The following is a 24,509-nucleotide window of genomic DNA, read 5'->3' as shown; positions in this document are numbered from 1 at the left end:
CCTTATTTTTGAATTCTCCCAGCGTGGGTGGTTCTTCGTCCAACCAGCGCTGGGCTATTGTTTTTCTGGCTATATACAATAGTCTGGCTACCGCTAGCTTTTCATGATCATCTAATGTTAGATCCTGTATGTATCCCAGAATGCACACGTATGGTGTAAAGTCCATACGTATGCCAAATGCCGCGTTAATTGCATTTCTTATTCCCATCCAATATCTGTGCAATTTCGGACATCGCCATAGCATGTGGATTAGGTCCGCCGTGTGGGTTTTGCACCTTACACATATCGGGGAGGTTCTCATTCCTATATTGTGTAAGAAGGCCGGGGTGCGGTACACTCTGTGTATTAGAAATATTTGTGAGACTCTGTGTGATTCGCTCAGAGATAGCTTGGGTGTCATTTGTAGGATTTCCTCCCAGTGCGACTCCTCAATGGGCCCTATGTCTGCCTCCCATTTTGCTCTTGTTGATAACGGGTTGTGTGCATTGACCGTGTCCTGTATATGGGAATATAGTACAGATATTTTCCCCGCTGTGGTGGTGGCTTTTCCTATTATGTCCGCTACTATATTTATTACCATTGTTATTTCCGCCGTGTTTTTTTCCGCTTGTATAGCGTGTCTAAGTTGCAGATATTTGTAAAAGTCACTATTGGGGATGTCGTGGTTTTGCCTTAACTGCTCGAAGGTTTTTAGTTCCCCCCCCTCCAGTATCTGGTCCATTCTCCTAACTCCCCTGTCTTTCCACCCTTGGAATCCTTTTAGCTTGTTGATTTCTGGCAGGTGCGGGTTATTCCATATGGGGGTATGTTGTGTGCAGTTTTTTATATCAAGCATGTTTCTGGTCTTCCACCATATTTTATGTATCAATAATAGCGTGGGGGCACTTTGACCGTTTTTTTTAAACGCTCCACGTTCCAGGGTTTCAAACAAATGTGATCCGTTAAAGAGATTTTTAAGGATTCTGAAACTAGCGTCGTGTGTTTCTTCTGTCTCCCATCCCCTGAGATGTTGCAGCTGGGAGGCCATGAAGTACGAGAACGGATTGGGCAAGGCTAATCCTCCCTTTTCTTTTGAATTGTATAGCAGTTCTAATTTTATCCTAGGTGTCTTCCCTCCCCATATGAGTTCTCTAAACAGTCCCTTGGCCTTGTGGAAAAATTTTTGTGTTATCCAGTGTGGGGAGTTGTGTATTAGATACAGTAACTGGGGCATCCATATCATTTTTATAAGATTCACTCTTCCTATGATTGTCATGGGTAGTTTTTTCCATATGTGAAGTTTTTGTTTCCATTTTTCCATAAGTGGTTCCAGGTTTATTTTCCCGTACTCACTGACCTCTTTCGTAATTTTAACTCCCAGATATTTAATTGTTGGGGTGCATTTCAGGGTTAATTCTCTGTTGGCAACTTGCATGTCTGGGGTGTCTATTGATAGTATTTCGGATTTGGTCCAATTGATAGCGAGTCCTGAGAAGGCTCCAAATTCTTTTATTGTTTGCATCGTGGTTTCTAAAGATTTTTCCCTGTCCCCTAAAAATAATAACATGTCGTCTGCATACAAAGCGATTTTCTCCTCCATGTTTCCTCTTATGAATCCCACTATTTCCTGGTGTGACGAATTTTGCATGCTAGGGGCTCTATTGCAAGTGCAAACAGGAGTGGCGATAGTGGGCATCCCTGCCTTGTCCCTCTATGTAGTGGGAATGTTTCTGATGACCCCCCGTTGATGGACACATCCGCCTCCGCTCTAGCATATAGGAGTTTTACTCGTCTCACAAATATTGGGCCACAGCCCATTTTTTCTAGTACCTTCCACAGGTATTGCCACTCAACGCTATCAAACGCCTTGGCCGCGTCCAGTAAGCATATGATTCTGTCTCCGGTATTATCTACGGGTATTTGTAGGTTTAGAAATACTCTACGGATGTTCGTAGCCGTTGATCTTGCTGGTATAAACCCACTCTGGTCTGGATGCACCAAGGTGGATGCCACTTGTGATAGCCGCTTGGCTAAAACTTTTGCTATAATTTTGACATCCGCGTTTAACAGCGATATCGGCCTATACGAGTCCATCAACAGGGGGTCCTTTTCTGGTTTTAACAGAATTATTATTTTTGCTTTTCGCATTGTTTGTGGCAGTTCCCCTTCCTTTTCCGCCCCCGCCCATGTCTCCAGGAGTTGTGGTAATAAAGTGTCTGCATGTTGTTTGTAAAATTCTATTGGGAAACCATCCTCCCCTGGGGCCTTGTTATTTTGCATATCTTTTACTGCCTCTTGCATCTCCTCCAAGTCTATTGGTGCATCTAGAAACTCTCTCTGTTCCTCCGTCAATTTATGTGTTCTTATATCCGCCAAGTATTCCTCGATTTGTTCTACCGTTTTTTCCAGTTTCGAGGAATACAGAGAGGAGTAAAATTCCCGTGCAATCTCTCTTATGGATGTTGCGTCCCTGACTATCTCGCCTTGTGCGTCTTTTAGTTCAATGATGTATGTGGGGCTAGTTTGTGCTCGGGCTATAACTGCCAGCATATGTCCCGTTTTTTCTCCCTCCTCATAATATGTCTGTTTCCTGAACCCATTTTTAGTGGCTGCCGTTTCTAGGACGTATTTATTAAGGGCCTCTTGGGCCTGTTTCCATAGGTTGAGTGTTGTTATAGTTTTCTCTTTTATGTAATTTTCTTCTGATTCTTTTAGTTTGTCTCGTATTTTTTGCCCTCTTTCTCTATGTCCTTTTTTTGCCTGTGTGATTTGCTGTATGTATACCCCCCTCATATATGCCTTCATGGCCTCCCAGCAAATCGTCATACTTGTGGTATCCTTATTTAATATGAAGTATTCCTCTAGTGTTTTTTTCACTATTTCCTTGTTTAATATGTTTAGCCAGTGCGAGTTCAGATTCCATCTTTTTTGGGAATGACTCACAGTGTTACTGTGCTGTATGTCCAGACGTAGGATGGAGTGGTCAGAAACAACTCTTGGTAGATATTCTATCGAGGTTATATCTCTATATATCTGAATATTCCCTACCGCTAGGTCTATTCTAGATAAGCATTGGTATGTGGATGAGTAGCAGGAGTATTGTTTGTTTGTGGGGTGCCGTGTTCTCCATATGTCTATCAATGATATCTCGTTTATTAGTTTACCTAGTGGTGTCAGGTTCCTTTCTTCGTTTGCGTTTCTTGCCCTTAGTCTGTCCTGTGCAGGGTTAATGACCGAATTAAAGTCGCCTATGATAAGGACTGGAATGTCCGGTTTATCTGTTATGAAACCTATAACTTGCCTCATTATCATGTTATTATATGGTGGCGGGATATATACTGAAGCTATAATGCATGTGTAGTTGTAGATTCTGCAGTGTAGGCATATAAAGCGGCCTTCTGGGTCAATTTTTCGTGAGAGACATTTAAACGGTATATTTCTGTGTATCACTATGCTGACCCCCCTGGAATACCTCGTGTGTGTGGAGTGGAAGCTCTGACCCATCCCCCCTATTTTGAACGTGTCCGTATTTTCTTTTGATAAATGTGTTTCCTGCAAGCATATAATAGCCGGGCCTTGTTCCTTGATGACTTGCAGTACCGCTGATCGTTTTGTCTGGTCACTCATACCTCTCACGTTCCACGATACGACCCTTATCCTACTACCCATTTTCCTTGTTTTTTGTTTTCCACAGGGTTATTATTTTCTGGGCGCCTCCACCCCTTTTTGTTTTTATGAGTGAGTCGCACTGGGAGGGTCCCCATCTCTGTATTTGTGTCTCGCCCGTGTCGCCCCGTATATGTGTATGTGTATTACTGTTTGTTCTCCGCATAGGGCTTCTCCAGTAACATTTTGGTTTGGTCCCCCACATCCCCCAGTACAGACATTTATCCACATTTACTATACATATTTTCGTTATTTGCAACACATTTATCATTTGTACATTTACGTTGACATTTCTTCCCCTTATCCCACCCTGAATCATTTTTCTATCGTTTAACCTTATCCCTTTTAACTGTATCTTATCTAATATTTCCCTAATATGCGAGAGAGAGACCAAACAACAGACACCCCCAACATGTAACTCACTGATCCGTTGTCTCATCGGATCGGGGTACCAGTCCTCCATTCTCCTACGCGATGCATCCTGTCGTCCCAGGAGCTCCTTTCAGAAATTTTCGGTTCCCTTTGCATGAACGTTTCTTTAGGTGCAGCCTCTTCATGGTGTCTTGCGCGGCGATCTTCCCCTCCGAATCTGTTCTTCATTTTGATCTATCCAGGCACCTGCATCTTTTGGGTTTTCAAAGAATTGTGTCGTGCCCAGCGCCGCCACTCTCAGTTTAGCCGGGTACAGCATCCCGTAGGGCACTTGTAGGTTTCGCAGTCGTCTTTTTATTTCTACAAATGTTGCTCGCTTCTTTTGTATTTCCGTGGAGAAATCTGGATAGAAGGAGACTTTCACGCCATTATATTGGATTTCACCCTTTTCGCGGGCCTTTTGGAGTATGGTATCACGGTCTCTGTAATGCAGTACTTTGATGAGTATCGGTCTGGCTGGAGCCCCCAGGGGGAGGGGTCGTGTCGGTACACGGTGGGCTCTTTCGACTGCAAACATTGCAGTTAGAGTGTTTCTTCCGAACAGTTCGGGCAGCCATGTTTCAAAAAATTCTGCAGGGTTTCTTCCTTCCGTCTTTTCTGGGAGGCCCACAATCCGCACGTTGTTCCTTCTTGACCTATTTTCTAGGTCGTCTACCTTGTTCTGTAGATATTGTATGTCATGCAGATTTTTTTCCACGTCTCGCTGCATCGGCTGTATTGCGTCTTCTACGTCGCTTATACGTTGTTCAGTTTCTGTCAGACGCTCTGATATTTTCCTCATATCTTGCCGTAGCAGGTTTACATTACTTTGCATCGCCCCCATCTGCATATTAAGGTTGTTCAGTGATGCGTTGCCTTTAGTGATTTCGCTGAATATTTCTTTCAACGTAGGCTCCCTGGCGCACCTTTCGTCCTCCTGCCTTTGATCTTTTTTGGCGGCATCTTCTGCACTTTGGGAGGTGTCTCGTATAGTGCTTTCTGAGGTGTCTGCGTGATTTGCGCTGTGCGTGCATATGCCTGGGCTGCTTGCATTATTCATGCTGTCTTCTGTGTAGTGTTCGTCTGGATTGACACTGTTTGCACCTTTATTTTTGTAGTTGGGGTTGTCTGCCTGACTTGTGACTTCCTGCTTATTTCCAGCATGATCTTGTACAGCATGTAGACTATTTTGTTTTTCCTTGTCCTTGCTGTGTTTAGCAGGGTCCGTTGTTGTGTTTGCTTTGTCTGCTCTTTCCTTTTGACTTTCACTTTCTGCATGTACTGTGTCTGCAGTTTCTTCCTCCCCTCCTGCTCCCTCCGTTTGTGTGCTTCTCTGTGGGCTCTCCCGCTCTCCCCTCTGTTGTTTAGGGCTTATGGAGTCCTGTTTTCTGCCCCCCTCCTCCCTGGCATACCTTGCCAGTTTACGTGCTGTGTCTGCACTGTTTGTGCTGGGCCGCGGTATGAGCGTTCTCGGCTCCCTCCCTCCGGCGCCATGTTGTTTCTGCCTGCCGCCGGCTTCATCTGCCTTCCCCCGCTCCTTGCCTCGCACCATTAACTCTGCTGCTGTCTGTTCTGTCTCCGGAGCTTGCTACTGTGCCTCCGCTGCTTTTTGATTGCCTTTCGGCGTCTCTGGGTCCCGTTAACAGGATGGGAATGTCGGATCTTGCAGGAGCTACTCTGAGATGCGACTATCTACATCTCCGGCCAGGCTCCGCCCCAGTAGAAAGGCTTTTTAGAATATGTATGCTATACATAACTGATGACTGCCTACCTGAACGGGGGGGCAATGTAGAAGTAATAGGTAAAATCTTGTGCTAGAAATCTCTGTTAGCATGCCTTTAATTAAACATTTTTTTCTATTTATGCAGCCATTGAAGAAAATGGTTGAACGGATCCGTAAGTTCCAAATCATCAATGATGAGATCTTTTCCATTTTGGATAAGTACCTGAAGTCTGGAGATGGAGAAAACACCTCAGTAGAACATGTGCGCTGCTTTCAGCCTCCCATTCACCAGTCATTGGCCAGTAACTAAGGCTTTTCTTACATTACCACTCTGTAATGACTCATTATGAAACAGGTATATATACTCGGTTAAAGGGTTTCCTCTGGAGAGGTAGGACATGGGATGCTATACAAGCCTTTACATTATCTGCAAGTTAAATTATTTCCCCAGTAATCCTGCTGTATAACACTATCGGCCCCATCTGTAACTCTTTAGAAATCATTTTCACTTTATGGGATAAGGATACATAACATTCTGCAATTCTTGGGTTCTTAAGAATGTACTTTCTAATAGCAGTGTATTTCTGACTTGTAAAAAAATACTCTAATCAAGAAATTCCACTTATGTCGTTTTCAATAAAAGTGTATATTAACATATGGCTGCCTTTTTATTTTCTGTTAAACTCTTGGCTGTTAGGCTGGCGTGAATATGTTCATGTATGCCTTCCTGAGTGATCCATTAGGGCCTAGCTGCTAGTCTGTGAGACAACTTCAGTTTAGTGCATAAGCTTTAATCTGGATCAAAAATGAACACAGAAGATGTGAGCAGTCATCGCTAGTTCTAGGAAATGCAGGGAGTGACTGTGTGCTAGGAACTTCTGTGGGACAGAACTAAACCACTCTAACCTGTCATCTGTTCCACTGTTGAAGAAGCCTTTCTTCTTGGAAGTTTGGCTATCCATTGATTGGCCGCCAAGTTAATAGGACTTGGTACATGTAAAGTGCAGGACATCAACTTTGATTTGACTGACTTTTCAGCATGTAATTGCACCCACTATAATACTATGGCTTACTTCCTATTTTGGTACATGCTTTCTTTCCCTGCATGTTTTAGGGTATCATCACTTGGGGCAGATTTGCTGCAGAAAATCAGTCTATATTTTCTGCTGCAAATCCACACTATTGGTCCAGATTTGCTACTGTAGGTTAGGAGAAAAAAAAATACATACATTCTGCAATATCTTCCCACTCCACAAACGGGTTGGAAACCAACAGCAGAATTCGGCCCTGACCACGGCCGGCGACCCTGCGTACCTGCCATTTTCTTCTGTACTGCGGATGGTCCGGATGATTTGCCGTCGGACATGCGCAGTACAGATATTCCTGCACTGTCGCTAGGTGATGGACAAGGGTCCTGAGACCTTTCTGCAATGTTAATTGTGGAAGGGCCGTGTGTCAGACTGCTACAACTGACTTCAATGGCAGTAGTCTACATGGAATCCGGAGGAAAATGGAGCATGCTGCGTTTTGTTTTTTTTTCCCCCCCCCCCCCTCCTCCACCAGTGGAAATTGCTATTGATTTTTGCTCATATGCATGAAGAATCACTTTTCCATTAGCTTGCTATGGATGGTATTTGCTGTGGATGCCCGCCCCAGATTCTGCAATGCAAATCTACCCGTGTGCAGGTTGCCTTACATGCTCTGCTGCTAGTCTCCTGTGCTCCAGCAATGAAGTTTCAACTCAGGTGACCTCTTTAGAAGTCAGGAGTCTATACAGCAGGTCACTACTTGTGGTTGGGATCTGACACCCATCCCCCCATCACCCCTCCCATGGGGCAGCAGGCAAATATCTTCAGTGGAGTAATATTTCTACCGGTGAATTTTTTAATGCAGGCCCAAGGATAATCCATAAGCAATCCGCAGCATAAACAGACATGCTATGAGCTGAAAATTTGGACCGCAGGTCGATTTACGGTGTAGATTTTCTTGACCCATATGAATGTGACCTGCACACGGGCGTATTCAGTTTGTCCCTGAAAACATTGTCATGCACAAGAAAGCAAGGCAACCCCAATGACTTCAGTGAGTATGCATGATACATGTAGATTTATGCGCTCCCATTGACTTTAATGGGCTATTTTGGTCTGTAATTATGACCAAAATAGGACATGCTGCAACTTTTTGCACACATGTGAAAAACTCATGTCCGGGTACCTCAATGCAAATAAATGAGGTTTCAGCTCTCCATAGTATGCACGTTAACACTGCAACTCCCAATGACTACTACTACGCCTTCACACAGGAGTTATGATCTCCATCCACTGAACGACTGAGCACACCAGAGATCTCTGAGCAACTGTTCATAGTGAATGGAGGCGGTCGGAAGAGATGGACTGCCTGTTCACTTGGAGTGTTCAGTAGTTGCTTCGTTTCGGCTCAGAGTCAAAACTTCACTCCGTACCCTGTCAGGGCCCATCTGTAGGCAGGATAACGATCACTCAAAATGGCTTATTCAAGCAATTCTTTGGCCAATAGTTGTCCGGTGTAAAACGACTTGTAAGCTAAAGGTACATGGCCATATTTTCGGAGCTTGTGCTGTCCGTACTGAAACAGTTCTGAACATGAGATGCCTCCTTCTGTTTACTTTTAGAACAGTCAATCTCCACTGGGTCATCTTTAGATGGAATACGGTGGGCTCTTTCCACACAAAACAGAGGCGAAAGGGAGTCTGGGCCATATGCCTGCTTGAGGAGCGACTCCAAGAAATCGCAGGGGTTTTTGCCCTCTGCTCCCTCCGGCAGTCCCACGAACCTGAGATTGCACCGATGCAGACGGTTCTCCATGTCATCGATTTTCTTCTGCTGTGCTGTAAAGCTGATACTAAGGGTCTGCACCCGGTCCGAGAGCGGTGTAGTGGTGTCCTCCAGGTCAGAGACTCGGGTCTCAATCTCGGTCGTGCGTTCCCGCAGCGTTTGAACATCCGCTCTCAGCAGACTAAAGTCTGATTGCAAGGCATCGATTTTCCACTGGGTCATCTTTAATCAGTAGTGTACCATCCATGCCTACAATACACGGAGCAGGACTTAAGCCCTTTTACATGTGCTGATAGGGGACTAATGTTAATCTGGAAGTTTATTTACTACTGTGAGGTCCCAGTAATCAGCCAACAAGGGAGCAAATATGTTTATCAGGTGATGGTACTGCATAAAACCTTGCAAACTATGATGGGTTGTCCTCTGGAAATGGGGTGTATAGAAGTCCATTATTGGAATTAGCGTCTCTCTCATGATCATTCCAGCACATACAGTGGTGCTGAATGCAGCCCCTATCACCACTAAAGACTCTCATACCTACATTAGGTCTAATTACACAACATGGGCATTACAAGTAATGTAATGTAATTTTTAAGAGTAAGAGGCGACTTCTAGTGAATTCTGAAACAAGTCATTTTATTTCAAAATAAGTTAGGTTTTCCAATTTAATAGCACTTACCCGCTCCCCTTTATATAAATGCAGCAATCTAATGTACAGTAGATGGAAATCTACAGCATTATGCATCGAGCCAGAATTTAACATTTATATACAATTAAAATTTCAGTGCAACATATTTTAGAACAAAACTTAAAACTTCTGTACAGTTTTCCATGCTCACATTAAGAACAAATGGAAATGAATGTGTAAGGCAAAATAAATCTGCACAAAAAATGGTCCAACTAAAATCCATGTTAAATGATTGTCTAGCTGGGAGGTGGAATTAGGAAAAGAAATCTGATACACAAATTGAGATCAGCAACAGTATTCAAGTGAAATACAGGCTCTTAATTCACACCAGCTCGGAGAATTACTGCATTGTCCTGGTCTGGCCTCCATGGTCATGTCCTGGTCATAGGCCAACAGGTAAGTACTGGACTGCATCCTCCTGGTCATAGGCCAACAGGTAGGTACTAGACTGCATCCTCCTGGTCATAGGCCACCAAATAAGTACTGGACTGCATCCTCCTGGTCCGAGGCCTTAGCATTCGGTGTCTACGGATGTGTGCTGATAGAGCCGTAGAGGACTTTTAGATCACTTTTTTGATCTACCTTTTATTTGACAAGTCTTAGAAATAATTACCAAATCCTCGGTATGCACAGAATGCAACTGACCCAAGCTCCTGCATGAGCTTTCCATAATGCCTTGTTCCCGTGGGCTAAAAAAGAGCCACAAGATATTGCATATTTGTATGCCTGCAGTAGATGGCGTTGTTTCAGTCAGACCAGCGATCTCTTCCAGCTCAAGCACTGGCTGCCACTGTGCAGTATAGGATGCTCCTTACCTGAGGGTTGGGTCACTTGCATATAGTATGCACCCATGCAATGGCATACTATTAGATTTGGAAACCTTAAAAAAAAATTGTGCTAGGTCCTCTTTTTAAAGATGACCTGTCAACCCCATAAACTAAGTTATGGTGCGGTCTGGTGAGGTGACAGGTAGTTGGGGAATGTCTATTGTGTAATCGCCCATTCACACAGTGTCCTCCGACTGCTGTATGATGCGCTTTCCCATAGAAGTCAGTGTGCACACAGGGGCCTGAAGAGTCAGATTTTTGGACTGGATGCAGTCTTCACCAGTGGACAGCGGATGAGCGCAAAAAAAAAAAAAAAAAAAATTAAAAATCACCTCCCTCTGTCACCTAATTGAACAGCCCATAACTTTGTTTATGGTGCTGTTCCTCAAGGATGACAGGTTCCCTTTAAAAGCTATGGACATCTTGCACAAGTTTTGGTTTCTAGCCTCTATCTCTTCTCTCATGGCTACTTTAACCACAAGATTTTTTTTAAAAAAAAAAGCACAATAGAGAAAAGGGAAACCAAGCAGTCAGCCCATCCATGCTGACAGATCTATTAAGTAGACTGCAGTGTCTACATACAGTGATATGTAGAAGCTGTAGAAAACTGCTACATTTTTAATCAAACCCTATTGCAAAAGTGATTGTCAGCCTAAACTACATGCATTTAAATGAGGAAAAAAAGCTCCCCAATGTGTCCATAGCCTTTAAAGCAAGTTACTACAGTGCATATCACCATGCTGTACTGCCATGTAGACTACAGACTTGCAGTTGTCCAGCCGCTGTAGAAGACCCGAGGCACAGTATGCTCTGGCGCTGGACTCAGTCAGGGTGGTAAAGTCTATTGCACTACTAGAAAGCAGTTTCTTATAGGATGGCTCACTGAAGCTTGGTCTCCGCTGTGTAAATCCTACAGCAATATATCTGCATAAGTAATAAAACAGTAACAAGAAAGTGCTGCTCTATTCCCAATTGTAAAACAAATGGAGCCCAAATATTCTATTCCCTGATGGAAACACTGAAAATCCTATTTCAATATAAATACTCTGTGGCTGCACAATAGGAAAATATTTTGGTTTAGCAATTTTACAGGATGTTTTGTAGTCACACTGCCAGCTACCCTATTGGTCCAGATGGGGGCAGCCGCTACCCCGCGGGCAATATAAAGTCACTGAGCAAAATGGCAATTAAAATATCATCCACCCATCAGAACGGTTTACGCTCATGTGTGGTTATGCCGGCAGTGAAGAGGTTTGTGTTCATTAAAATGTTACATTTCCATTGCGCCGAGAAGCTGCGCTCTCGTTCATCAGCACGTCAGCGTCGCAAAGGTGGCTCTCCACGTCCCCATTCAAATGCTCATAAAGGGTGTTGGAAGGGTTCCCGTTTAGAAATCGCTCATCTTTCCGGAGTGAAACAGGCAAGTTGAATAGGCTTAGGGACACATCTTTGAAGGCATGCAATAAAAAGATTCCAATGATGATGGTCATGAAACCACTGAAGGTGCCAATCATGTCATTGGCAGCCATGTGCTGCCACTCCTTGAACAGGATGGCAGAGCAGGTAAGCACGGAGGTGGTGAAGAACACATAGTAAATAGGAGTCACTAACGAGGTGTTAAATATATCCAGAGCTCTGTTCAAGTAGTTAATCTGAGTGCTTACACACACGATGAGGCTGATCAATAGGATCCAGGACAAGGGATTCTTCAGAACAGCTTCTCCAGCAAACAGTCCCTTAATAGCAATTCCCAACCCTTTAACACATGAGACAGACAGCGCTCCGATCACAGAGCAGATGGAGATATAGACCAATATGTTGGACTGGCCATGACTTGGTCCGACCACAAAGATTAGAATAAGGGAAATAATAACAACCGCTGTAGCAAAAATCAGAAAACCTACAAAACAAGAAAGTGAAGTTAGTCAAGTGCTCCTCAGAAGTGCAAACTTCCCTCTCATCCGCTGCCCCCTACTGGTTAAGAGGGTTCTGTACTATGGATTTTGTTAATAATGAAACACTGTTGTAGCCTCCTTTATTAATTTTTTTTATGTACTCTTAGGAGTAGTGGTCACATGATTGGAAATCAATGCAGACAAGACATAGGCTTTAGGCACTTTGTGATTTCATATAGGTGTCCCGGGATTTTGGAGAGAAAGAAAAACATTCTATTTTTTTGCTATTACAACACCAGAACGCAGGCATAATACTTGTGCGACCAGAAGCGAACAAAGATGCTGTGGTCAGAGATATTCTTACCAGCATGATGCCATAATTTTAAATGGCTTCTCTGAGGTTTACTGTAAAATTTGAGGTTCGTTGTGCACATTTTGATTATATGAGCCCAGCTGGTACAAAAAGGTGAACTTACAGAGCAAGGGTTATCCACAGGCAGATTTGTTTTGTGGGGCACCTGCGCAGAAGATCGGCAATGCAAGCCACCCATAGAAAAGCGCTGGCGTCCACACCTGAATTAAAGCATGTGGATTTGTTTAGCACATCTTTTGGTCCAGAAGACAAACTGCAGCATGCTCCATTTCAGTGTGGTTCCCATGCGGACGGCTTCCATTGCAGTCAATGGAAGCAGTCTGATCCGCAGCCAAGGATTCCGCAAGAAAGCAGATGGTAAAAAGAAAACAAACTGTACTGCGCCTGTGGACTGGTCAGCACTTCCGCACACAGCCACAGTACAGAAGAGACTCAGACAGATACGCAGGGATGACGGCCGCTGGCAGGGTCAGATTCTGCTGCAGGCTCCTGCTTGCGGGAGCTGATCCGCCTGTGGACATGAGGCCTAATAGGGTACTTGCCTCGCTCTCTTGGGACTAGGCCTATAAAATGAACTTGTGATATCTTTATTCTGTACTGTCTCCTACCAATCATAAGAATGGGGGTCCTATGTACCGCTAATGAATGGAATAGCGCTTGAGCAACTGTGCTACTGCACCATTAATTTTAATGGGACTACTGCAGACAGCCAAGGAATTGTACTTTGCCTGCTTCATCAATCACATTGAAATAAATGGAGTAGCAGCATGTATTCGTGCCCGTGACTCCATTCACTCTGGGTTACATGGGATCACCATTCTCATGAGGGATGAGACGCCAGTGGTTGGACACTTATTCCCCATAGGACAGGTGATAAGTATTAACTCTAGTACAACCCTTTTATATCATGATGTGGTTTTCCAACATTTATTGTACTGTTCATTTCATGGACAGCCATAAACAGTTGTTTCCTTTATACTTTAAGGTGAGGCCACCTCATTAACTGGTGATACATAGTAAGTACGCCTTAGATATACACAAAGCAGGAATAACACTACAGCCACCCCACTAGTACTGTGTAGACTTTGCCTCGTGCTGTCAAAAGCATTAGCAGCAGATGCTCTCGGTCCTGGAAGTTGGCATGTGGGGCCTTTACGATTCAGACTTGTTTTTCCAGCACATCCCACAGATGCTCGATTGGACTGAGTTCTGGGGAATCACGAGGCCACGTCAACAACTTGAACTCTTTGACAAGTTCTTCAAACTACTCCTGAGTAAGATTAGCAGTGTGGCAGGGCACGTTATTCTGCGGTAAAAGGCCACTGCTATTAGGGAACACCACTACTGTAAAGAGGTGAACTTTGTTGGCAACAATGTTTAGGTAGGCGGTACATGTCAACATGACATCCACATGAATGCCAGGACCCCGCGGATGGTCACGTTGCCTCCACTATCTTGTCTTCTTCCCACAGTGCATCCTGGTACCAGAAAAGCAAAACAGTCATCCACAAACTGTGGAATGTAAAAGAATATTGGATTATTTAGACCAGGCCACCTTCTTCCATGGACTAGTTCTGATGCTCACGTGCCTACAGAGATGCTTTCGTTGGTGTAGTAAGGTCAGCATGGGCATTCTTACCAGACATGACCTGCTATGCAGACGCTATGTCACAGTGTGTCTTCTGGCACTTTTCTATCACCACCATTAATATTTTAAGCCATTTGTGCTACAGTAGCGCTTCTGTGGGATCGGACCAACTAGCTTTAGTTTCCCCTGCATATGAATGATCCTTGGGTGCCCATGAGCCTTTTGCTAGGTCACTGGTTGTCCTTCATTGGCCACTTTTTGTAGGTACTAACCAATGCATGCGAGAAACACCACACCCCAGACCTGCTATTTTGGAAATATTCAGACCCCATCATCTAGCCATCACAATACAGCCCATGTCAAAGTACCTCAGATGCTTACACATGCCCATTTCACCAACTTTCAACACATCAAGCTCAAGAACGGACAGTTCACTTGCTGCCTAGTCTATTCCACCTCTCACAAGTACCGCTGTCACAAGATAATCAGGTTGTATCCACATCATCTGTCGGTGGTTTTAATGCTGTGGTGGATTGGTACATGTTACTGTGTGGTGCTTGGGTAGTGCAATACAATACCTGGATCAGCTAACTTGATGGACATTTCATTTAAATTTTCAATCTCCTCTTCTTGTGGGGCATGGATAACCATCACTGTGGATCCCAGTATACTCAGCAAACATCCAATCTTTCCATGAAGGTTTAGTTTCTCACTTAAGAAGTATGAAGACAGGATAGCGCTAAAATATAAAGAGATGAGATGTCAATAAAAACCCATAAAGACCAAAAAAGTATTGGCAACAGTTTCAATTACTACTATTTTTTTATATTATACAGAGGTTCTTAACAGGAGGTTGAGGAGACATAAGAAGATCTCCAGCACTTTGGATTAAGCAGCCAATAATTTGGTAACTGCAGATTCCATGTGCACCGATACAAAAGCAGTGACTGGAGAGTTACAGTGTGCAATTGGGATATTATTGCTGTATAAGGAAACCTTGGAATCAGGATTATAGGCAGGCAATGTATTATGGCTTTGCTCTATTTAAAAGGTGTTTTCCAGAACTTCGGTCTACCTCTCGGGACCCCCTGTGACCAACTTATTGAGCCTGCTGTCAGTGTGAACAGAAGCGGAAGCTGATAGGGATATTTTCCTTCCTTTTAATCACGGCTTTATGAAACAGTTTGGCCGTACCGCAATGTAATATTTTGTATATATGAAAAAAGTTTAGTACAGCGTTACCAGGAAGAAAGAAAAAAAGTTATTGTTCTCAGGAAGAGAAACAAAATAATCTTGTAGATATGATACCTTTAAATGGCCAACAAAAATAACATTTTATTAAATGGCAAGCTTTCGAAACTAATCAATCAGGCACGGTATCCAAGTAGTCTCCAAAACATGCCGTTTATCATCATTTCTTTTTGTCAGCCATTAAAAGGTGTAATCTACAAGATTATTTTGTTTCTCTGCCAGCAATAACAAATTTGTATACACAAATTAAGGGCTGAGCTAAAACAGAAGATCTAAGAAGGTTCTCCAACCTGGAAGAAGTCAGTGGTTCTTGAAGGGTACCAAACTGCATGTAGACTGCATGTCGGAGCTATACGTACTGCTAGAAGCCATTATTAGACAAACCACACCTAGTGTGCATAGCAGGAGGGAAAGGGTTGTTGATCCGGGGATTATTTTGATTGCCAGACTGGAGTCAGGAAGGAATTTTTCCCCCTAAAAGGGGAACACCGGCTTCTACCTCATTGGGGTTTTTTTTTTTTTTGCTTTCCTGTGGATCAACATTGGGGATAATAGGCTTGACTGGATGGACAGATGTCTTTTTCCGGCCTTACATACTATGTGAAAGGTCATTGAGCCAGAGAATATTTGACCCATGTATTTCAATCCCTTACCTGCCCCCAAAACTACCCCAATAGCAGATTAACCCCCATTTACTGCACCTACTTAAAGTAAGCCTGTCATGTCCTTGATGCCATCCTCACTGAGGGCAGCATACAGTAGCTACAGATACACTGATGGGGTAATGTGCAGTGGTTTTTAAGAACGTAAACGTTCTAACAACTTGCAGCAAAAGATAAGTGCAGCTTTCATGAGGTGCTGCTACCCACACCCATGCACCCCGATTTATAGTTTTCTATTAGGGCATATTCACATGGCCAATCTCACGCAAGTTCTGTCCCTGTCCGACCGTGCACAGAAAATGTACCCGTTTAGTAGGTTCATACACAAGGGGTTTTTCACTCGGACCTGCAATCCAAGTTTGAAAAATTTGTCCCATTTTCTTGCGGAGATAGGGCAGACCAAGCTTTGAGCTTACTTACAGTAGCATGAACAAGAGGGTCCAGGTCTAACTACTGCAATTGCTTCAGATAGTGCAGGGCTCCAAGTCTATGCTCACATCAGTTTTGGAGGCTCCATTCGGTGCATCTGGCACAAAAGGTTGTAAAAACAATATAGTGGCGTATGCATCACTCTTGTTTGTTAACATGCCAGAAAACCAACGAACCCCATTACAATGAATGAGGTCCATCGGTGCCAGAGATGAGAAATCTGGCACTTCCGTTTTTTCATTATTGCTCAAGTTCCACACAGAAAAGCATAGCCTTAACTTTAGAAATGCTAGGTGTCGCAGGCTGGTGCTCCATCCAGTTTTGCATTTATGTGGCATTCCTGAAACTTTTCTAAGGTTTCCAGGTAAACTCAAGGCATCTGATCATATTGTATTCTAGGGCTGCGAGTGCTTCCAAGTGTCCAACATAGTTAACTTGGTTAGGTACTTCATTTAGAGGAAAAGGAGCCTCCGATTACCAGTATTTGGAGATCAAGTCTGCTTCAGACTAAGAAATGTCTGAGAAGGCCGTTCTTCAAACAAGAAACCAAGGCCAGAGTCAGACATCTCAGATATTCAATCAACTTTTATTGTAGATCAGTTCATATGGGGTAACAGTAACTTTGCCAGTAGATAACAGCCAAAAGTGTGATTTCATCTACTACTATGAGGTTAGGTTACCATTTCCTCCACTCGCTACTGAAAGAAGGAAGCAGTCATCCGAAGCACTACCTATAAACTCTACTGGTGCCTAAGAGGGCAGGGAGACATAGCAAATACTTAAATTGTTTATTTCATGAGCCAGGATAATATTCTGCAGTTGTAATGCAGAACATTGCTCATTTTAGTCTTGGAATCGTGGATGCCCCAACAGGAACAATCCCTTGAAGTACGATTTGTTACCAAGGTTGAAAAAGGATGCGATCCGACTTCTTTTACAAATGTATCAAGAAAACCAATGAGATTAAACAACCCTAAATCATGAATGACAATTCAGAATACCATTTATGTAACAATGATGCTTTACGAGCAGATTACCTGACTAGCACACTTAAAGCTCCTAAAGGGGTCACAAGTGTTGCTGGTGCAAAGGCATATGCAGCAAAATTAGCAACTTCACCTGCTCCCACTGAAAGAGAAATAGCAAAGTCACACAAGTGGCCAGCAATGAGAAAATGTGCCTAAGTTGTGAAGCAGGTTAACAACGTGTTGCTTTCTTTAGATACCTACTTGAAAGAAGCCCGGCCCACCACAGCCATTCCTTCAGGTACGCATGGCCACCCTGCCCTACAACAAATAGAAAACATGACATCAGTATTAGAGTGACGCTTCCACTTTCACTAAAACGGCTCTCGTCAGGAGATGGGGAGGTCCGCCATCAGTACATGTGGTGCTCACTTAGTGTACAGTACTTTAGCCTTAAAGCAATAAGTACATGTTGCCTTTTTACCACAGATCCTTAATGGTGGATACTTCAAGAATTACTGCCAGAGAAGCAATAGTGACGGAGGGGAGATTTACATATGGGGAGAATGGGAGGCTGCTAACCACTTTTGAAGCTGTTGTGCCATCTAATACAAACCTCCCCGATTGCGAAACCCAAGGCAAACTGCTGCTGATCGACCCCTGTACCACGCCCGCTAAACTGCTGAGCTTGCCAAGGGAAGCCACAGCAGCTATTACAGAGGAAAGCTGGTATTAGAGAAAGCCTTCCATATGAACAGCCGACCTGTGATACATTGACGGCACAAAATCCACCCGAACAGGAGCTTCTCTTATAGAGAGACTCTCCATTCTAGTAACAGAGGGGGGTCCCAAGTGTGGGACCCCGCTCGGTGGTGTTCTGGTGCACAGCCAATTTAATATAAGTGCCCTCATCCTCAATCTCAACTCCTTAAGGACCAGGGTGTTTTGTACCTTAAGGGACCAGACACTTTTTAGGGATTTTACCCATGTGGCGGTTTTACTGCCCTATTTTTTTTCTTCAGCTACCAAAATTATTTTTGCTGCGTTTTTTTCCCCTCAACCTGCTGCTGCTTAATTGCAGGAGCTCTAATCCCACGCCGTATTTTTGCTATTAACCGGGACTGAAGACAAAAGGGGTTAAAGGCACCAATGGTTGTGCAGTTGAGTGCAAACTTTTTCGTCCAGTTGTCAGTTTCAGGAGGGGGGGGGGGGGTTATACGATTTTAGAGAAAAGTTGCTGTGAGGAATTCAGGAAATAAAACGTCTGCCCTTATGATCGTTCCTCTGGCTGAACCCGGCAGATACATTTACACAAGTACACACAGTGCTCACTCTTTTAATTAGGCCATACTTGGCATGGGAAGTGGCGGCTCAGGAAGGATTACAATTACAAGAAGTCAAGACAGAAGAATACTGTAGGTATTACATCATGTGAGCTGACAGTTTGCCGCAACTTCCCGAAGGTGTAGGGATGGTTAATCCCTGCTTTTGTTCATACCATAGCTACTATGGTGACAACACAGCCTAAGATTGTGCAATCCTTTTCTTTACCCGGGCAGCCAAAGTGCCAAGTACGAGACCCATTACATACCTGCTCTCATAGAGCCCTTCCTTGCCAGCCGCAGCAGCCCTTTCTTCTTCAGTATGAAGCTGCCACCAATAAACAGACTTGAGCTAATCGCCAGGCTGAGTCCTATATAAAAGTCATATTTTCCTTTGTCTTGCCCCATCTTGAGATGCTGCTATACCCACGGCGGTGTCTGTGCTACAAACGGAAATACATGGATATCCGCACACATTAGCGTCTTGGCAGGAATCTTCCGGTATATCTGTAGAGGAAGTAACAAGTGTGAATACTGATTTTCAGGGACAAAGTCATAGACAATATCCCAGTGATCGCACACATGCCAGGCCGGGTGGGTGCAGGAACCGCAAGCCTATATCCTTCAGTGGGGAGCGGTCAGTAGTCGATGGGGGCGATGAACGACTGCAGCAGTTTCTAATCTATCACACCGATGCCCTTGTGTGCTTGGCCTAGGAGAAGACATTACTGCCCCAAATGTGGGCAGTGACTGGCAACCTAATAATGAGGCCAATGATTAGCAAAATGCTAGTGTCACAATATCGTTAGGAAAACGCTACAAAATATTGTTCTAGTTACCACTTTGGACCCCAATCAGACGAAGGCAGCGTGCGCTACAAAGAACAGATCTTTTCTTACTAAGAAATTACGAATTCCATAAAAGAGTACAAGGGGGGCCTGGACGCCTTTCTTGAGCGATGCGATATTATATGTTCAGAAGTGTTGGTGATCCAGCGATCATTCTGATTGCCAGATTGGAGTCAGCAAGGAGTTTTTTTCCTTAGATGGTGAATATTTGCTTCTACCTTTTTTTTTTGCCTTCCTCTGGATCAACATTGGGAGTGAATAGGCTGAACTGGATGGACATATGTCTTTTTTCGACTTTACATACTAATGATAAATTTTAATTTTCCAGCCGTTAGTATAAAACGGAGTGACGCCATATACGAGTCCTACGTGGGCCTCTACGTGCAAACTTGTGACAACTGACATGACAGTGATCTAGTTTGTGTGGCACACAGTTGTTTGACAAGTTTTTTTGCATTTTGTAATTTTTAATTTTTTTTTTTTTGCAACATCTGTAACTAGAGATGAGCGAACGTTAAGGGCGATTTCGCAGTAGAGCATCGCTATTTTCAAGTACCTGACTACTCGGGTGAAAAGATTCGGGGGGCGCGAGAGAGAGAGGTTTGTGACAAACAAGTCATGCCAGGCAAACCTAATTTCCTTCTATGACAGAATCACTGACTGGGTTGATCAGGGAAATGCGGTGGATATAGTATATCTTGACTTTACTAAGGCATTGACAAAGTATCTCATACCATACTTATTCAACAAAAATGACCAAATATGGGATTGACAAGGCAACTGTTAGGTGGATTCACAACTGGCTGAGTGATCATACTCAATGAGTGGTCATAAATGGCTGCACATTCAATTGGAAGAATGTATCAAGTGGGGTACCACAAGGCTCTGTCCTAGGCCCAGTGTTGTTCAACATTTTTAGAAATGATCTGGAGGAGGGGGTTGATGGGAAACTGATCAAATTTGCCAACGATACAAAGCTAGGAGGGATAGCTAACACTAGGGAAGAGAGAGTATTCAAAAAGATCTAGGAAAGCTTGAACAGCGGGCAGCGACTAACAGAATGGTATTCAACAAGGAGAAATGCTAAGTCCTACATCTGGGCAAGAAAAGTGAAGAAAGCACATACAAAATGGGAGTAATTGAGCTAAGCAGCAGCACATGTGAAAAACACTTGGGTATACTAATAGATCATAGACTGAACATGAGTCAACAATGTGATGCAGCAGCCAAAAGGGCAAACAATTCTGGGATGTATTAAAAGAAGCATAGAGTCTAGATCACGTGAAGTAATTATCCCCCTCTACTCTTCCTTAGTCAGACCTCATCTGGAATACTGTGTCCAGTTTTGGGCACCCCACTTTAAAAAAAGACTGCAAATCATGTCCTATGAGGAACGGTTAAAGGATCTGGGAATGTTTAGCCTGCAAAAAAGAAGGCTGAGAGGAGACTTAATAGCGGCCTACAAATATCTGAAGGGCTGTCACAGTGCAGAGGGGTCAGCCCTCACAGAGGCTCACACAGAAACATCACTGCTGACGTGCCTGCTCTGCTCTGTGCATGCGCAGCTGTGCACCAGATGGCACATTGCAGAGCGAAGACACCGGACAGGTAAGTGGGAGGTCACTGCCGGCTCATGGGTCGCATCCTGATGTGCGAATCTCGCAGTTAGAATCTGACCCGGCCGTAGGCATGAGGCCTTATGTAACCACATTATTTTAGTTTTATTATCTTTCCACCCTAAATGATTTCAGTTTGTTTTTCAGCGGAATCTTACAGATTCGCAGGTCGTACGGGTCACACTGGAGGGGGAAATAAATCCGAAATGATTCATCCTTGTTGGATTTTTTAACATGACAAAAGCCTGGCATTTTGACAGGGGTGTGGAGTTTTTATATCCAGTAGGGCGGATATACATATTGTTTATATAATAGTAGGGCGGATCAGGTTTCTAAGTTTGCGACTTCTAACAGCAGCGTTAATAGTTCTAGAAATAGAACGATCTAAGAAGGTGGGGAAAAATAAGTGCCATCACTTGCTCCATTCAGAGTCTGAGACTGAAAACAGGTCGTAAGCTGCAGAACACCTCCGGGAACTGTCGTAAATAATAAGAAAAACATTTAATTTAAAGTTTAATTTAAAAACTATTTACAAACAGCCCCCAGAGGTTTTATGCAGCTCACTTAAGGCCCTTTTACATGCAACAATTATTGTTATATGGAAACGTGGACAGTCATGCACTATTCGCTGGTTATTAGCCAGCATGAAAATAATCAGGCCAATCAAAATTCGCTCCATCGAGTGTCCCCTTAAATGACTCAATCAGCCGATGAATGAGCATTTGCTTATTTGTTGACCTATTGGGGTGCATTCCCATGGCCCTACGTTCAGGTGACGGACCATCCTTATGAAGATTTGTGCTGTATAAAAGGGGCTTCATCAGTAATGGGGTTAGGGAGAGCTCAGTACTGCATTCTGCGCCACACGAGGCGCCGTTATTAGGTCTCTCTCATTAATAGAATAAAATCCTAGAGACTTCCAGGAATCCGCATCCTAAGAAGCCAGTAAAAGCAGCGCAGCAGTCATCACATCCACAATATGTTCTCCTGCCGGCTAATTAGGAGGATCTGGGTCCTTGAGGAGCAGCGTGACCCGCCGGGAGCGCCACGATGAGGCGGCTGACTAATTATCACAGCGTTCCCCTGGCAAAACAACAGGCAGCCTGGATGGCACTAAATTGTTTTCCATCATTAATAGGTCAGTAATTACATTCATGGAAAGTGTTTGTTTCCGGACTACAAGCGATACTTTGTAGCATCCTGTGCAGTGTGACGGAGCACCACGAGTGCCGCGGCGGACGGGCAGCTGCACACACGCTGGCATTTGGATTTTCCTAGGAAATTGTCTGCATGGAAATTGACCTATGATGTGGATTTTCCAATTCTGATCCATTTCAACTTCTGACCCGGATTAGTCGTGGATCTGTGGCAGACTTCAGTGAGGAAGTAAAAAAAAACAAAAAACAAAAATGTATGGCTGCGGATTTCACACAGAAAGGCCTGTTTCCCGTCCGCATCGGAACCTCCGGCTGGCTGAAAATACCGAAAGAAAAAGTGCGGCATGCAGAACTTTTTCCTTTGTCCAAAAGCTGGGCTGAAAGTCGGCCGACCCCATTATAGTTAATGGGGTCCGTCTGACGCTGGGTGATTGCATCCAGAGAGCAGGTAAGGGGAATCCCTGCAGCCGAACGGAGCTGAAAACAAGATGAATCCCCGCGCAGCTGTGACAGCACCTAAATACGCAGTGACGATTCTGCATGATTTCGTGTCCTGTAGATTATTTGTGCATCTGTTGTGGAGACGGTCTGGTAGTAACTGGGACTTGTGCGCGGAGCAGGAGGGCTGCACATTTCCTGTGTGACTTTGCTCCCAGGAACTGGCAGCCATGAGAGCACCACAAGTCCCAGCCACAGAATTATGTCCAACCCCCTGCTCAGTGCAGAATCACAAAATCAAACTACTAACGACCAGTTGTCTGTGAGTGCGTGAGTGATTCTTATGCTTCGCCCCATGGTGACGTCATCGAAGGTCCTACAACATATATAAAACACAGTCTGACCGACAGAAGAACGACAGTTAGGGCTCTTGGAAGGGGAGGACAAAAATAACAAGATGAGAATAAAACTAAACCGCTATTATCTCAGACACAACTCAGCAGTCCTGACAGAAGACACTGACCTACTGCCACCACAGAGATCCGGTGGGCTGAAGGACCTATGGTGACATCACTGCTGTGGGAGGAGCCAAGCTATGTTTGTCTTGTGTGGGGATCATAATGAATGTACCATGTAGCAGAGCTCTGTGACGCATTGCGTCACCAGAAACACTGGTACTATACTTTCCAATTACTAGCCACCCTAGACAGGAGTCTGCCCCACCTCTGAAGACTTCCATGGAAGGAGAACTCACCACCTCATGCCTTTCAAAAAATCAGGATGACCGCTGAGAAATGCGCATGTGGTTGACGGCTGATTGTTCGGACATACCTGCGCCAACTACGAGGGCACTGCCAGCTACGGTGGGGTGGTATCTGCAGTACCATCTCCTTCTGGGGAGCTTCAAGTGGTGCCAATAGCTTACAATCAGATAGTGACAGAACTACGTGGCGGTAGCACTGGTACGGGGGCGCTGGCAGTAGTACTGGCACTCCTGTCTACCAGGGTCCACATGGGAAAGAGAATAGCACTTTAAAACTTGGAAAACCCATTTTAAAATTGCACTGCAGGTGACCCACCGCACCTCCAGCACAGTGCTGGTCATCACAAGTACTCGACTAGTCGGCGATGACCCAACATGCGAGCCCGCAGCACAGGACTCCTGACTGTCAGCTGCGGGGCATTACTACACTTCCCAATCACATCCTGCGGAGTCACGTGACGCCACTCGTAGGTACATAGGGCGGCCGTCACTCCAGTCCGGTACGTTACCTGCCTCCCGCTCCCGTCACTCCAGCCGGCGGGGCCGCTACCTCCATGGGTTCACAGCTGGCAGCTCCGTCCCTGACGTCACTCCGGCTCCGCCAGCTTCCTGCTTCCGCCACCGCCGCAGCACAAGGTTAGGGCAGACACGTGACAGGACACGTGACACGCGATGTCAACTAACTTTATCAAAATGGCAGCGAAAAGAGACAGGCGGAGCAGGGGGAGCGGCGCTGCAGTGGGCGGGGTCGGTGTATGCCTTCAGCACTAGCACTGCTGTAAGCACACTCTGGACCCGGCCGTCATGCTAATTGTTCCAGTGCAGCTATACTAAAACGTGAAGCTTACAAACAACCCTGTGTCTGCAGCGCCTGTGCGGAGCAATGTATCCCCGAGGTTACAGACACATAAAGCCAGGCTAGTTCTTTCCTGCAGTTCACTGTATGGAGGTGACTGCAGGGCTAAAACCATTCTTCAAGCCGGGCTCACAGCAGCCTGTGGTAAAGCGTTTTACCACTTTACCAATTATCCATGACAGATAATCCACAAGTATCACAATGTTTATTACGTGCCCATAGAGAACAATAGGGCTCTA

At 44.5% G+C, this 24,509-nt stretch overlaps 2 protein-coding genes across 3 annotated transcripts in view; one reads left to right on the top strand and one right to left on the bottom strand.

The window, feature by feature from the left end:
* CYFIP1 (cytoplasmic FMR1 interacting protein 1) overlaps window positions 1-6,436 on the top strand; it is a 98,727-nt gene extending 92,291 nt beyond the window's left edge. For both annotated transcript variants that reach the window (XM_066579384.1, XM_066579377.1), the window contains exon 31: window positions 5,925-6,436. In XM_066579384.1, coding sequence (XP_066435481.1) covers window positions 5,925-6,089 — 165 coding nt within the window. In that variant the 3' untranslated portion in view covers window positions 6,090-6,436. The remainder of the gene's footprint in view (window positions 1-5,924) is intronic.
* Window positions 6,437-9,211: 2,775 nt separating this feature from the next.
* On the bottom strand, window positions 9,212-24,062 carry NIPA2 (NIPA magnesium transporter 2). The gene is made up of 6 exons (XM_066579363.1): window positions 23,924-24,062; window positions 18,862-19,099; window positions 17,535-17,591; window positions 17,343-17,433; window positions 14,542-14,702; window positions 9,212-12,007 (listed from the first exon to the last, which is right to left on the bottom strand). Exons 2-6 carry the CDS (start codon window positions 18,998-19,000, stop codon window positions 11,370-11,372), a joined length of 1,086 nt encoding a protein of 361 aa, XP_066435460.1. The 5' UTR covers window positions 19,001-19,099; window positions 23,924-24,062; the 3' UTR covers window positions 9,212-11,369.
* Between the last annotated feature and the right edge of the window lie 447 nt (window positions 24,063-24,509).

Source organism: Eleutherodactylus coqui, chromosome 1 (genome assembly GCF_035609145.1).
Source record: "Eleutherodactylus coqui strain aEleCoq1 chromosome 1, aEleCoq1.hap1, whole genome shotgun sequence".
In the NCBI taxonomy this organism is placed as follows: domain Eukaryota; kingdom Metazoa; phylum Chordata; class Amphibia; order Anura; family Eleutherodactylidae; genus Eleutherodactylus; species Eleutherodactylus coqui.
This window is presented reverse-complemented; position numbering and strand designations above follow the sequence as displayed.